Source organism: Sinohyriopsis cumingii, chromosome 6, assembly GCF_028554795.1.
Source record: "Sinohyriopsis cumingii isolate HCF-2022 chromosome 6, ASM2855479v2, whole genome shotgun sequence".
Taxonomy (NCBI): domain Eukaryota; kingdom Metazoa; phylum Mollusca; class Bivalvia; order Unionida; family Unionidae; genus Sinohyriopsis; species Sinohyriopsis cumingii.
In genome coordinates this window covers 25,471,264-25,487,489 of record NC_142966.1, presented here as the reverse complement: position 1 = coordinate 25,487,489, position 16,226 = coordinate 25,471,264, and the positions used below count along the sequence as shown (strand labels likewise).

Sequence of the window (16,226 nt, the reverse complement as noted above, 5' to 3'; positions counted from 1 at the left end):
AAAGGTTTTCGTATTCATCGAGCAATGGATCTCTCTTTTGTGTACATTTATAAATTGTCTCAGGGCCCTTCACGGTCGCAACAGTGATGTCTTTGCCAAACGCGGATGAGCTATTTGGGATATCTTCAAAATAAGAAAACGTCACTAATACTCACTGACATGCTACGCAGAAATTGTAGCACATGAAGATTGAATGTATAAAGTTTAACTGGGTAAATATACTACTGTACGATTATGAAAATGTCCAAAATTAAGGTTTATGTCTTGATTCATATCATCATTACTTTCACGCGTATTCGTCCATTTTTGGTATGATTTTATATATGAGTGCATTATAGCGTCTTTGCGACCTAGGCGATTTATTATTTTCCCACGGTAAGCTAATGTTTTACTGAAATGTTTACTAACTCTCAAAAGTGTTTGATAATATATTCCATCATTTTCTCTTTATATATATATATATATATATATATATATATATATATATATATATATATATATATATATATGTGTGTGTGTGTGTGTGTGTATGTGTGTGTGTGTATAAACGATATGTCAAGTAGGCATATGTTCATTATCCACTAGTACTGAGAGAAAAAACATATATTTGCATGCAAACACAGCTGTGTTGCTTTATTCTAGTAAAAGTTGCTTGCAGTATGCAATTAACAAATTTTTTAACTATACACTTGGTTATGAATATGACATGTTCACTCTAATTATATAAAGGTTAGGTCGACAACATATCCGACTATTTATCTGAAGTTCTTTTATTGTTTAATTAGCATGAACGTATACAGTAGGTTTTAGAATATAACTATAGTTTAGCGAAAGTTCCCGTAAATATCACCATTAACTTTCGATTATTGTTCCATCTCCATCATAAGCTGTTGTATCTTTTTCCATTCAGATAAAAATGTTTATTTTGGTCCCTTCACCAATTCACAAAGAAATGACATTGAGCATTATTTGGTGTCATGGCATCAGTTACGGACTTGTCCTGGCTATTTTTTAATATTTTCTAAGAGTATCACAAATAGCTAGATTATATTTGCATAGGTATTCAGAATTATTTAAACACGTACACGATACTATAACGTTTATATGAAAAGAGAAACAATAATAATACCTGATTAATGATATATGTGTCCAATCTGCTAATATGTTGCAAACATGAAGGGTTAATTTAATTTAATTGAAAAAGTGGATGAGAAAAATTATTTATGTCAGTGTTGACCTAAGACAATTAAACCCAATCATGGGGCTATACATTGTGGGGTAGGTCATATAAACCTCTTTTCGCTGGAAATGTATTCGCTTGAAGGACACTCGACCTATCGTTTCACCTCAATTATTTATATCATTTTCAACACTATACTATTGACCAAGTACGTGCAAACTTAAACAAAATTTATCTTCGACCTATCAGTCCTTGTTTTATTAATAGCCGAAGTTTTACTAATGGAAGCTATATAAATACATTCGAAATATATATATGATCCGTACGGATGACCGCGCATATATGCCTGGAAACTGTGTAGCGCATGATAAGCTTGGCAGTCTAAATCTGAACAACTCTATTCAGAGTCGAACTTCTGAATCAAATGGAAATTCTGATGTAAAATATATGGGGCTATTTTTATATTTGGAGAAGAATCTAGGAATGCTTATGTTGGCGTGAATCTGTTTTATTTAGGTATTTAGTATGTGTCAAATGTTATGAGCACCCATCACAGTAACATTAACAGGAAATTCGAAGATGAATCTGTGTTCTCACTGTGAAAGTACAGTTTCAGATAGCCCAATTTTAATTCAATTTCTAAGATGAAATTAAAACAGCCTATGTCGACTGTCAAATATTCTTCCAATGTCTCGGTGTGCAAGGTACATTTAAAAACGTCAGTCTATTTATGTTTGTAAATTTGGAAACTATTTTTGTCAGAAAAGACACTGATTACAAAATACGAAATTTAACCTATATTTGAACCATGTTTACCAAGTCAATATTTTGATTTAATAACAATTATTAGACTGATCAGATCACTAGATGTAGTGTAGTACTTATAGGTTACTGCATTTGTATGGGAAAATAGGAACGAGTTTTCGGAATGAATACTGCACGAACTTATATGCTCATTTTTTTTATTCAACCTAAGGTTTAATTATATAAACAAAATACACTACAAGACACAACGTAAATGAATGAATGCTGTATTCCAAACTAAATAGACAAGCGCAGATTTGACATTACAAAATGACATCATTATTAATGCGCACATAGCTCCGCCCAGAAAATTTGAACTTAGTCGCGCGGTCGACATAACTTTCGAAAAGAAAATGGCGTGTCTAGTTAAAATTGAAATTTGCAGTCATATTGTGAATGACTGGGCATTGCAACGACTTTTCCATTTGATCTGGAGTGAATATATTTTGGTGTTTTGTTTCGATTCGACGAAAGTTTGTGATTTTGGACTGGATTCATCTGTGCAAATTATACATGAAATACATCGGATTGAAGTGGCGCGGGAGAAGCGTGTTTACGTCTGCAAATGTGTTTCTGTTTCTGTCACTGAATATTTGAAATCATAACGTGGGGAAAATATGAAGTCTTTCAATTGCAATTTTCAAAAAGACGCTATGGAATTTAATCTGTATTTCATTTTGAGTGCAGTAAGGAGGATGCAATTGTACTTATCATCGAAATTACAGCACACTTTCGAAATGTGTAATCCAGATTGAAAACCTATGACATGGCTCATGTAATTCAGATTTGCAGAATTAAGAAAAAACATTTTAAGGAAATTCAGGATGTAAAACTTTAAGTATATTTTATTTTGCCATTCTTATCACCAGCTAAAGAAAAAAGTGTATGCATTGTTATTTGTAAGAACCTAATCCGTCATTTATACAAGGTAGTTAGCCTAAATCGGTAACATTGCATCAACGCAAAATGTCAAGACAGCTGGGGTTTTTTGCAGTCCACGAAATATGTTTAAGTTCATTCAGAAACAAATAAACAACCACAACTTAAAGAGCCTCTTTTGCGAGTGTACATGGTTTGTTTACAAATCAAAAGTGCTGGCGTCTGAGTCCATTGTTTATTTACAAAAGAAAGTAGTTCTTTTATTCACGTGAATGCTATATGTATAATATCGCGCTTTCAATATCGGGGAATACTGAACGATTCTGTCAATGTAAAGTTAACGGGGAAAAAAATGAGCATTTAATAAATACCAGTTATATACTGTACAACCTGGAGAATACGAATTAGCTTACATGTAAAACACTCGGTACTGCTGATTGATTGATATAGGTATGAAACCTGTTGTACCGTACGCAATACAAACCTCAGTGATTATGGCTCTGGTTTATTTTAACTTTTGGTTCATTTTTCATAGTGGAAAAGTAACACCATTGTCACACCGATTTATATTGGTTGTAAAACGCTACCTGCCGAAAACTCTTAATGACTGCATTACGTTGTATTCCGACTGAATTTTCTGCGATTTTCTCACTACACTGGCTTGCGTACAGAATGTGAAAATTTTAACTAATGGTTAGGAGGAATAGGTAGAATTTTATTTTGCCTGCATAAGCGCAACACAGCGGTAATGATATTATTAGGTACAACAAGGCAGATCCAAACTTTATAAATTAATACATAACACATCCAGTGATTGAGAAATTCAAAGATGTATTTAATAAAGCTTTATTTTCCGTGTGAGTCAAATATATCTATTATGATTTGATAATTAAAACTGTATTATGAATGAAACAAAATATACATAAAGCAATAAAGTACTTTTATACACATGAAACTCCATCTCCAATCTATCATTTTACTCAAAATAGGACAACCACACCGCAATGGGCGATGATCTCATGTAATGTTTGATTAGGAAAAATGGATATCAGTAATTATAAATTAATGTCAGCGTAATCGTTGTAACCGATGACAGCTCACACCTGTTGTTTCGTGGATTTCGCATCATTCATTGCCATGGTATCTCCATCCTCATTCACCTAGAAAAAATAATATTAAATAACTTTTGTTACTTGCAATGTAAACGAAGTTAGGACGCGGCAGTAAATTAAAGTTAATTAGTTCTTTAACGCAACGTGACTTTTCACTCGATCGAGAGGAATTTTTTGAGCTCATATTTTCCAATTCATCAACTATATTTCTAATACAAATAAGTAACAAGGGATAAACGTTTTACAAATCATAAGTAATGGTCACAATAACGAACTGAACGGAAGGAAATAACGTTTGAGACATTTGAGTATACCACTTCTCAGTGCATATATTTGATGTTACTGATCATGCGAAAATCAGATCTTTAAAATAGTCGAGTCGCAGTTCTGAAATCTGAGTTTCATAAAAGTAATTATTACATGCACATATCATTAACAGCCCAACCAATGACCAGATGTTCCTTGCCAGTTAATTGTTAGCCACTTATTGTCGGCGAATATTTAAATAACCACTATGTTCTTGTGGCATACGAAATTATCGGATTTTTAATTCAGTTCTGGAAATGCGGTTTAATTTTGAAATTCAACTGATCGACAAGGTAAATAACTTGAAAAAATAAACATGATTAATGCAAAATAAATTAAAAAGAATAGTTTTCCAATTAATACAGTAAAGAACAAAAAGAAAACTGAATCCCAAATTACCAAGCGTAAACACTACAGTAGTCAAATTCTGATACTTTGATATTGCGACATCGGCCTCACCTTTCATGCTTACGCGTAAATGATACGCTCACTTTTGCTTAGTAATGAAATGATAATAAATTATAATGTACAATAACAAAGAAATTTTAAGCACATTATTCACAGTATGAAGGGCTACATTATGTTTACAGTAAATGATGATTGTTATATTAATAATATTGCTTTTCGTGTTCGGTCGGTGTAAACGTAGGCTCAATCGAATATTAACTACCACGGAAATTAAACATTATTTCGCTAGAACTGTCTCTAACAAAGCTTGAGAACATTTTAGTTCAATTTACTGCATTTTTAGCTCTTGAAAGTCTTGTTTATTTTGAAGTTAATAATCAACATGTGCTAACAATATACAATTAATAAATTTGATATAAAAGAATGAACCATTCCGATATCTACCAAATTCCGCACACATATTTGCGGTTTCTTATGCTCGCTCCTTTAAACTTGTAAATATTACAAAATCCACTTACCTGGACAGATTCATAAGATCTCCAGTTAATAACAGTTTCATATGTTTCATATTCATTGTCTTCTATAGTTCTATGGACAATCTCATTCCTTTTGCTAAGTGTTCCTAGTAAAAAAAAAAATTAAAACATGTATTTGACTAACAGTCATTGCCCAAAATATACAAATGAACAAGAACGAACGGAGAAGTACTTTTAGGTCCTACCCATCTGTTTATACTTTTGGTTCTATATGTAATTACTTTAGCGGTAAATATATCACTGGTTCAGAAGACACAAATTGAGTGTGGAATCAAATTACATCATGTTCACACTCACACCTGTATTATAGTTCATCCTAATTGTTTAAATTTATCTTTCATTGCAATAGACTGTAAAACCCGTTTTCTGCTATTATTGGCAATTGTGTTAATATTCGTACATACCGTGACTTGAATGGATCCGAGTTATGGTCGATCCAGAAGCTATTACATCAACTTTGAAAGTCTTGACAAGGTCGTCCAACTCGTATTCGTTCTCGCACACACTGGCTATTGTATTGACAAAGCAAGGAGTGATGTAAATATGTGAGGGAGTGAACGTTTTCATGTGTGAGTGAGTTAATACATTTAGGCCAGATATATTTAACTGCTGATGTCATTATGTCGACGACAACAATGACTAGGTTGATACGAAGCGATTAAAATTGTGGATAAATTATTAATAAAGTCGGTGTTTATAACATCGTTAGGGGAAACGAAAACACAAACAAATGTTTAAAGTTGGTCTTAGCAAAATACCAAAACGTTAGAACGAAATATAAAGTTGATTGTATTACCTTATCTCATAGAAACAACATTTGCAAGAAGTAATTACATTGGCGTGAATTATGTAAAGTTTAGTCGTGTAGAAGACAAAAGTATTGACAAAGGCTAAGGTAATGCACGATGTACTCTTTAAAATGAACTAGTATCATCGGCTAAATGAAATGTACATACTAGTATTTTTTGATGACGGATTTGGCTTCTTCTTGACTTTCGCATATAAGGCTTCAATATTTTGAGAAACTGATCTTTGTCCGCATCCATCCGCGATACAACTGTAATTTTGTTCCGTACAACATTCCGCTGACATCAAGGGCCAAGCCAATGATCTCGAGTTCAACATATTCTCGTCCGTGTCAATGTCTCCAAAGCATCTGACCAATATCTTCTCATTAGACCTTCCATGTGAATCATTGCAGTTTGAGATATTATTTAGTCTAGGTGTGTCACCTTCCAGTTGTTGCAGCGAATACGTGCTGTAAAATGCAGTATCGAAAGAGGCCGAGGTCGATGGGAAGAATGCGTAGGGAAGATCACGTATCGAATTGGGAGATGTGTTTAATTGAGGAAGTGAACGACCTGTCCTTTCGTCCTCTGCTAAGTGTATCTGATGCGGTTTCCTTAGTGTGGACGGCGTTGCGAAGGAAGTGGTTTCAGGTTTCTCAAGGATACGACGATGAACTATAAGAGAAAAAACAAAAATTTAAAGTCATGAAAACATAACAGTGGGAAAATATTGAATGTTGCTTTATGTGTACTGTAGGCAGATCGGCGTAAGCATCACTTTACAATTTAACAAATCAGCTTCTGCTACTTTATGTTGTTGTTCATACGAAAATAAGTCATATTAGTATCTGCTTTAAACGGAAAATTTGATCATCTGTGGAGAATATTGCTTGCGTTTCTATATACGAAGGAAAATATATTTATTCAGGAAGGAAAATAAAGTTTATTTTTAATGCTCATCAAACGTTCTCTAGAATCAACATTTAGAAGATTAGAAACACTCTTGCGACCAAAACAACATCCGCAGTTTCATGAATTCACTTTACATTCATTGTCTGGTCATACGAATATTAGTGATTTAAGAGACCGGCAGGAATGAGATCATCTAATCTGTCGCAGTAAGTCACATTTTGGACATTTTGTAGACTGATTATAATTTGACTGCAAATATATTTAAATTTGTTAATACATCACCGCGGGTTTTTCATTTTTCACAAGAAAGTAAACGACAATAAACTCATAAAGACGCTTACGTCGTCGAGTCAGTTGTAGTTGGCAAAATAATAATTTCTACGTCAGAATGTAATGCAGTTCCATGTAAATTATTCCAGATCACAAAGTCCTCGTTTAGGTTGCTGCAGAAATTGCATACGTGACTATGCATAATCAAGCGTCTATGGGCATTTGTGAACACATGAAGTTATAAGTATGTATTTTTCACATTTGAAACTATAGGAATGAAAAAAATGTTAAAATCATTTCGCTAGTACGTTTCTATATTTCACATTCCAGTGCATAACAAGTAGGAAAATTAAAGTCTCAACATGAATGCTTGCTTTGGTCGAATTTATTTAGATTTCAAGTACACTAACTAACTATTATTTAGTTAAAATGGAACTATTTTAGGACTTGCTATATTATATTTACTTATTTATCATTAGGTGCTTCATTATTACTGCCTAAAATAAATTTAATAGATGTGGTGCATTTAGATACATTATCGATGAAACAGATTTCATCTAAAATGTACAGAATGAAGGAAATATACAATGTACTTACAAAGTCAATGTACTTACTATAGTAATAATTTGCACGACACATAAAGTCAATTACTTACTACGCAAGAGGGTACATATTTCAACCATTCAAATACCACTTTAAACGGAGCACTATTGAAACTACTAAACTCGTACTATTTCAAAAATATGTTTGGCATGTTTTGATATGTTTCTATCGAATGTTTAAATGCCACGAACAAGAACATTAAAAAAATGTAAAACAAGCTTGATACTGGGCAATATTGAGAACATCTAGGTGTTGCCAATGTACAACGAATGGCAAATGGATATAGGTAGGGTGATGAAAAGTAGTCGCTATACCTGCTACCAGATGACGGTGATTTTTGCGTTGAATCCATATCAGACATCCGATCATCATTATAATCAAAGCACCCAATCCGGTGACGACAGGTATGAAGTAGATAGAAGTAGGAGCTATAATATATATAATTTGATCTTAGCGCTTATATCATTGTTGACAAATTTGTCTGATATGGTATATCAAGCTATACTAGATCACATATTTTTTGTGCTATTTAAACAAATTAACCTTCAGTCTGTATAAGTACTTTATACAATCATGGTAGGCTCTAAACGACTGCGGTCTAAATTGATTTACCTGGTAGAAAATAATAAACTTTTAAAACACGTAAGCCGCGATGATGATTAAAATAACATAATGTAAGAATATTTCAGACAAGTGATCAAAAAGAGCTAAAAGGGTTGCAACATGCGCATATATATATACATACATACATATATATATATATATATATATATATATATATATATAAAGAGAGAGAGAGAGAGAAAAAGATAGAGTGAATTATAAATATAATCCAGACAAAACGGAAAGTGCTGTCCCTGCATTCTATAGAAGAATGCTTGATAAAAGAAAGCAGAAATGCTATGTTAATGCAAATAATAATACAATACAGGTTATTTTTAATTCGTATATATATATATATATATATATATATATATATATATATATATATATATATATATATATACCTCTTCATTATTGTGAAATGTGCTTGTTGTACTCTTGCAGCACTTTGCGTACGTCTATGTGATTATATGTATGTTTTGTATTGTCCCTTAATGAAACTCGCCTCCTTTTCAACCGAGATGTTTTTCATCACTTTTTATCCTTATATAGCCTTGTCTGTTTTTATTCTTCTCCCTTTTGTTTCTCGTCTCACTTTACTCTCTCTGCACATCGTATTTTGAGACACAGATTTCAAAGAATATGCTGCCATGGTTTATCTTCAATTTTTGTAATCGTTTTAAGTTTAGCTAAACCTCATAAATGTAAATATATGTACAAGAAATGACTGCAATTTGACGATATTTCAAATTGGTAAAGAAAAATATTTGTATTACATGTTCATTAAACACTACTGTAAACGTACCATTTGGTTCCAATGACCGAGAAACCCTTGCGGTTGAACTCCCAGTTGACCTTGCATATAGTGTAACGATAGTCGGCGTGCTTGTTATGTTAATACCTGTAGATGATAGGTAAAAAAAACAGTCATATAGTATTTTCTCAGTTAAGACTTTAAGTGAAATGTAGGGAATGACAAAGACCTGAAAGGAAACAATAATACATTTTGTGTAAAATTTGTGTGAAAACATTCTTACCTGGCTCCAATGAACTAAACCAATTATTGGTTGACTGCTCGGTTGAGATTGGATATTGTGTTTCACAGCTCTGTATGGTTGTAGGCATATAATCTGTAGTTAAAAATTAGAAAAAGAACGCAATATGTTATAATTATAATAAATATAGATTATCAGACATGTATTCTTAGCTAAAGGTCAACCTATGATTTCCCACTTTTGATAATTATAGGGCAAATATTGGTTGCCAATTTCCTTGGTCTCTGCGTTCTCACCATTTCGTAGTTATTTACCAGAACAGAAAACAATGTATTGTACATGGCAGTTACCGAAATATCTTAGCATTCTAGCAATGTTTAAAGAAGGTCTGCTCACCTTTGTAGATACTATAAATACACATCGGTCTAATAATAATCTTGTGTGTGTTTCAAACGTTATGATACTAGTTGACGAGTTGTGGAGCCTAAATGGATAAAGTAGTGAAACAGTTAAATGAATTGCTTACATTTGTTTTAAAATGCTATCAAGCATAAGGCTATTTATATTGCTTGACTAGAGCATTGACTTCATTAGATACAATATCAATTACGCAGTTATAGACTCTAAAATATATTTATATCTAGATAATACACGTGTGCCTTTAAACATATTAGAAAATAGGGCGTAATGATGTATTATTACGCACGAAAATGATGTAACAAATAATCAAAGAATTCTTGGAAGGATTAAAGACTTTCTGGGAATAAGGATACAATTCAGTTAGAATTCTTACGAAATTAGAGTTCTATTCATGCATATATGTTTGCAGTAACATGCGACAATTACGAGTAAAATAAAAAGGGCATACAAAGGAGAAACCCTTCAAACTGATCCGTATCAGTGTGAAATAGAAGAAATTCGAAGAACTGTTGATGCATGAAGCACGGAAGGTACACTATATATAGCATGTTTTTTGTTTTTTCATCTGAAGAATCAATATTAATGCAGATGTATATCATAAAGGTTGACAGTAACATCTCATTAACATGTGTACTAGAAGAGTAACACAAATCTTCCTGAAACAGGGCGCTGTCACAAGATGAGACAGATGGGGAATCATATAAACGCATGTTTCATAAATGATTTGCAACACCTGCAAATAATCGTTTGCTTCAAGATAATTGTCCCTATATGTCCACACAATTATTGGTCCCGACACATATATACCTCTTTGTGCTTTTAAGCCTTGATGTTTCCTCAAATCAAAATGTATTTGCACTTTTATTTCTGTAACTATTCCGTGGACAAACACGTTTTAAAACAAAAATATGACAAACAAAGCAGATCTACTCTTGGATAAGCACATATCAAATGGATATGTCGTTCCAATTTCATCATATATATAAACAAAACATAACCCTAGATTTTCTAGCACAGAAGCGATCAGTTCGTTCATATAGAAACTAAAATAAACACATATGTTTATTAAATTACTTGCAACACTTCCAAATAATCAGTAGCTTCAAGAAAACTGTCCATATGTGTCCACAAAATTATTGGTCCTGACACAGATTTAGCGGAAAGAAACAGACATGCACACAATTCTGATATTTTTTCCAATTTATCTATTTGTCGCTATCAATGACGTTCTCCCTCCAACTATATTGAACAGAGAAGCCTCTCAGGACCGAAACTTATTGGGAACAAACAAACTTTTACCATCGACATGATTTCTGTTTCATTGTCTATCTGAATGAACTTATCTCAGATATAGTAATTTACATAAGAATTAGTGTTTCGGGAATAAAAGGTTAAAAATATATTTATCTACTCACTTCGTCTTACTCGCATGTAATCCATGTCTGTTCAAATTCCTAAGACTCAAACAATACATAATACAATAGCTCTCTATTCATCGAGTAGATAACACTTGCAAATAGAAACCGTAGTTTGCATATTCATAACAATACGATACGACTACAGCAGTCTAAGGACAAATGTTTTAGCTCTTTGCCTTGGAAATAAAAACTTAAGCCATTAGTGTTCATTTGAAATTCGATATACGAAGCAACTGAAATCTGTATAACGAGTCCAATCAAACTATTAATTGCAGTTATTTAGGATCATAATATGAAACTGAGGGCAGGAGTAATCTTGTATTGATCGAAAGGAACAATTATCATACTCCTTTAATTCACTGGCATTCAATTCCAACTGAAACGTTGACTTACATGTATACCGTGAATTCAAAATGACGATGACTATATGTAAAGAATGTTAAAATGGCTTGGAGGTAAATTTAAAATGCTCATTGTTGGGCTAGTTGCATGCGATGAAACTGCATCACTATCAGTAGGCGTTTATTCTTATGTAAGAGAGCATTAATAAATACTATTTGATTGCAATTTTCACAAATCTACGTTAAATATAAAAAGTCATCAAATTCTGAGACACAAGATTGTATATTAAGCATTTAATAAATAGTTCAATTCTATGTTTACGAAAACTAGATGAAATTCATTCAAACTGTGAATAACCTTCGACTCGACTGGAGACAACGGCAGAGCATAGATACCTCTTTGTGCTTTACAAGCATCGACGTTCCCCGAAATCAGAATATATTGATACTTTTAATTCTGTAACTATTCCGTGGACAAACATTTTTAAATCAAACAGATGAAAAACAAAACGAATGTTCAAGATTTTCATATATTCTACGGACCTCTTCGTTGATATTCACGTAACAGTTTCATACCAAATCGATATGTTGTTCCAATTTCATCATATCTATATGTAGATGCATATATATATATATATATATATATATATATATATATATATATATATATATATATATATATATATATATATATATATAAATAGACAAAACATAACGCTCGATCTTCGAGCACAGAAGCTATCAATCCCTTCATATAGAAATTAAAATACGTCATATTTTTGCGACATTTTGTTCATGATTTAAAAACGCATAAAATGTGACATTAATTTTGGTTGTGTTATCTTTCTTTATTGCACTACTATTTTTTAGGTGTTCTACCAAAAAATGATATGTTTTAGTTCTCGTTCACGGTAAGTCATACAACAATCAAATATCTATAGTGTGAAAAAATTGACGAAGAGAGAAACGTGAATGGAACTAACGTATTTTCGTGTAACATCGAACGGCTACAAACAATGAAAATTAGTTATGTATGGTATTATCATGTATAATAGGTGTGCAATTTAACCGTTTGTCAATATTGATTTTTCCTTTAGCTTTGATCGATATCCTTTGTGAAATAAAGGAATATCAAGTATGTTTTCATTATAAGACATCAGGTTTACCTTTTACTATCAATTTCCGTCCACCAGGTAGGCTATTTCCATGTAGTGTTTCGATTGTGTGGATGCCTGTGTCTGACTTCCTTAAATTCATTAGAGATAAAGACATGTAGCTTCTCGATACATCCCCGCTGTATAAAACACGATTCTGAAAATAACTATTGATTGTTGACTTATTGGATGGTTGCAACGTCATCATTAATCCCTCATTAGGGTGAATAATCCGTAGCGTACGGTTCATACCTTGTTGGTTGTAGTACCAGCTGAGTGACGCATTATCTCCGATCATAGCATATCTTGGCGTGTCTAAATAAAATAAAAACAAATCTGTATGCAAACTAAATAAATGACCTATATTTTTATGTACAGCTGATATGTAAAGTAGCACTCATCAAGTTTAAAGTTGTCCATTAAGTTGTTATGGCACTTAAACGACCACGAGAACAATCTCTCCAATATCTGCATACTGAATGATTTTCTTTCAAATAAAATTGAACGTTTAAGATGAATTTTGCCGACACCTTACTTGACTACAAAAATAATTTTACCTGTCTCAGTTTGACGAAGATAGTCTGACAGATTGTCTAATCATATATTAAACAATATGCTCTATAGTAGAGATCATGGTTCGCATTTACATGACGAAGCGTTGTGGGTAGGTTTGCTAAGATGATCGAACAAATACCTGTGATGTTTAGAAAGCATCGCGCAATGATGCTGTCCTCGTTCATCATCTTGTATAGTCCGGTATCTCTCTGCGTAACGTTCTCTATTTCAATGCTGTATATACTGTTGTTCGTGTTTTCTGTACACTTTAGTCGGCCAAAGAGGTGTCTTGTGTTTGTTGCGTGACATTCAAAGGGAAATAACTCTGCAACGACCTGATCATAGTAGTATAAATGATTTGAAATTATGGATGACGTTTTCAATTGTATGAGGGTAGTTTTCTCTCCATCATTACCTGGCTTCACTTCATCTGGATCTGGACAAAATAAAATCTGGAAATGAGTCTTTCATACCACCATCTCTCTTTAACATATACACACATACACATACATATGCGCACGGAATTATCGTGATGCAACATACTTTGAAACATTTAGTATATATAATCTGTACGCAGCAAAATAGATAAATATAGGCTAACAAACACAAAATTAAGTTTCTTTCAATTAGCACTGTAACAATAACAATTCAGGCTGACATACCGTTACATGTGTATTGTCACTTTACCATGAGCTTTTAAACTGTATCAGCTAGATGTCAAAAGTGCAAATATATTATATACATGGTTGGGACTTTCCGACAATGTTATATTTCCTCTAAAAAATGTAGGCTATTTGGCGGTACAGTTACTTTTTGGTAAATCCATTTAAACATGTTTTCAGAAAGCAATGAATTTCCGAAACAATTGTTCTGATATAATTGGTTTCGACACAAGATGAATTATGTTGTGCTGTATTTAGTCTGAAAGGATGGTATTTTGAGTAATAACTAGAGGAAAGGTGATCATCTTTGACAAATCAAGATAACTACATGCCGAACAACAGAATCGGGGTGCGAAGTCGTTCTTTTTGCCACGAAGACCAGGGATAGTTTATATAAAGCAGATATTGATAATACATACTCTATTATTTCAAGTCTCCAAGTAACATGTGTACATATACACATAAAACAATTGTGCATCGATTTTGTCCATGCGTAGATCGTTATTATCAAATACAAGTATTAGTATTAACCACATATCTGCACTTGTCGTACACACATGGACGTGTCAATATATTTATAACCTAGGCTAAATAGGCTGAAAACAGATTAGATCTCGTTGAATACATTCTAAAATTAATTATAACGGAAGTACTCAATCCGTGCAATGACTTCTAAATGATATCCTTCTCTGTTCTATAATATATGTTCGACTCTTAAACGTAGTTACTGAGTACGTGCTCTAAAATGTTCTCCACTCCATACTTGGAATATTTTGGTTGAGAATGTCCATCTTTAAAAGAACGAGATTGTGTCTTCTGATCTGTGTAGAGCTGTACCACAAGTGACTTAACATACAATTTTCTGCTTACCATATATGTTTAACTGGAGATTCCATTTGCCGTCTTGTCTCTTGAATGCATCGTTGAAAGTTTCGTAATTACCTTCATCCATTCGATATAGACCTTCGTCAGTTCTGTTGGAATAGCATAACACTAAGGAGACTTTCTTTGAAGTATCATCGTATTTCAACATCATTCGATTTGTTTTGTTGTACATTATGCTGTCAGGACTTCCATTAAAATATGCCGTCATAACGGTTTTGTTGTCCTTTGAAATTGTAACGTACAAAGGGATTCCACTGTATGTCCATGTTTTAATGATGAATGTTTCTCCAGCTACGGTGTCTATGAAATCTTTATCATTTGTAGCCATTGACCTCACTGTAAGTAATACAGGCTTAGTAAATAACAACAATTATATCACTAATAAAAATACAACCATAAATACTAATTATAAAGTTTCCACATATGTCCTGTTCTATATACATATAATTCATATATACCAATATATCTCAACAAAGAAAGTATTTTTCAAGATGAAACGAAAAAGAAAGACTGATATGATATATCACATACGATCTGCGATTATGTATTCAAATTCCGGATTTAAAGTGTACTCAATCCTTACGAGAAATGTCTTATAACAGTAGTGTTGTATTTTCACTTATTACATCAATAATGAAGTAATTAATTGTTGGAGTTCCAATAATCAATATAGGAATAATATATATATTTGATAAAGAAAAGGATATCATACCAAATGAATCAAATCCAACAATGTACGCAAAATTAGGTACACCCTTCATTTAAATTAAAGTCAATGAAGATTTCTAGCATTGAAACAAAATCAAAATCGGAATGTTTTGAATACTGAGAAGGAATTGAAGTTAATGTTGATTCTATTATATGAAATAAATACTTTTATCTCTATGAGAATAAAGTAAAGGTTTTCAATCTTTGACATAAATCGAAAGGAATTCTCTAGAGTCACCTTGAAATTATAAATTATCCGGATAAAAGTTCTTAAAGTTATGTATCTTACCTGTTGTCACTGCCGCTGTGAGAAAGCAAGCAAAATACATCCACAATGTCCCCATTATTGTTACAAAAGACTCAAAATACTAAAATACTTTAATGTTTTCTCCTTCAGCGTTCTGCTTTTCTTTTTAAATAAAGCCGTTGTATGAATAATAATATCAGCCAGTTTAATCCGTGAAAACAATAGTAAATTGAATGACTAATATTGTTGATTCAAACAGCATTGTAATCTTAGAACAATAGTGACTTATGAACCATGGAAATAGTTGCTAAACTAATGTGCGCAATAGCTCACTAAAGATTATGAAAAATCATAACAGGACGAAAGTGACCAGATAGTCTTAATCAAATTTACCTCTTATACTTAGTCTCATGGTGAAGTCTCAGTTTGTAGTTGGAGAC

The 16,226-nt window shown here is 32.6% G+C and overlaps 1 protein-coding gene across 3 annotated transcripts; it reads right to left on the bottom strand.

Annotated features, from left to right (window-relative positions):
• Window positions 1–3,693: 3,693 nt before the first annotated feature.
• LOC149796517 (uncharacterized) lies at window positions 3,694–15,956 on the bottom strand. 3 transcript variants are annotated; one of them, XM_089960244.1, is made up of 11 exons: window positions 15,829–15,956; window positions 14,817–15,167; window positions 13,424–13,720; window positions 12,742–13,044; window positions 9,439–9,531; window positions 9,207–9,302; window positions 8,113–8,226; window positions 6,182–6,688; window positions 5,630–5,734; window positions 5,208–5,311; window positions 3,694–4,023 (listed from the first exon to the last, which is right to left on the bottom strand). In XM_089960244.1, the coding sequence occupies exons 1-11, from the start codon at window positions 15,881–15,883 to the stop codon at window positions 3,961–3,963; spliced, it is 2,088 nt and encodes a 695-aa protein (XP_089816370.1). In that variant the 5' UTR covers window positions 15,884–15,956; the 3' UTR covers window positions 3,694–3,960. The 3 variants fall into 3 exon arrangements, with proteins under 3 accessions (XP_089816370.1, XP_089816372.1, XP_089816371.1); XM_089960246.1 differs by having other exon boundaries at window positions 12,982–13,044; XM_089960245.1 differs by lacking the exon at window positions 5,630–5,734.
• Between the last annotated feature and the right edge of the window lie 270 nt (window positions 15,957–16,226).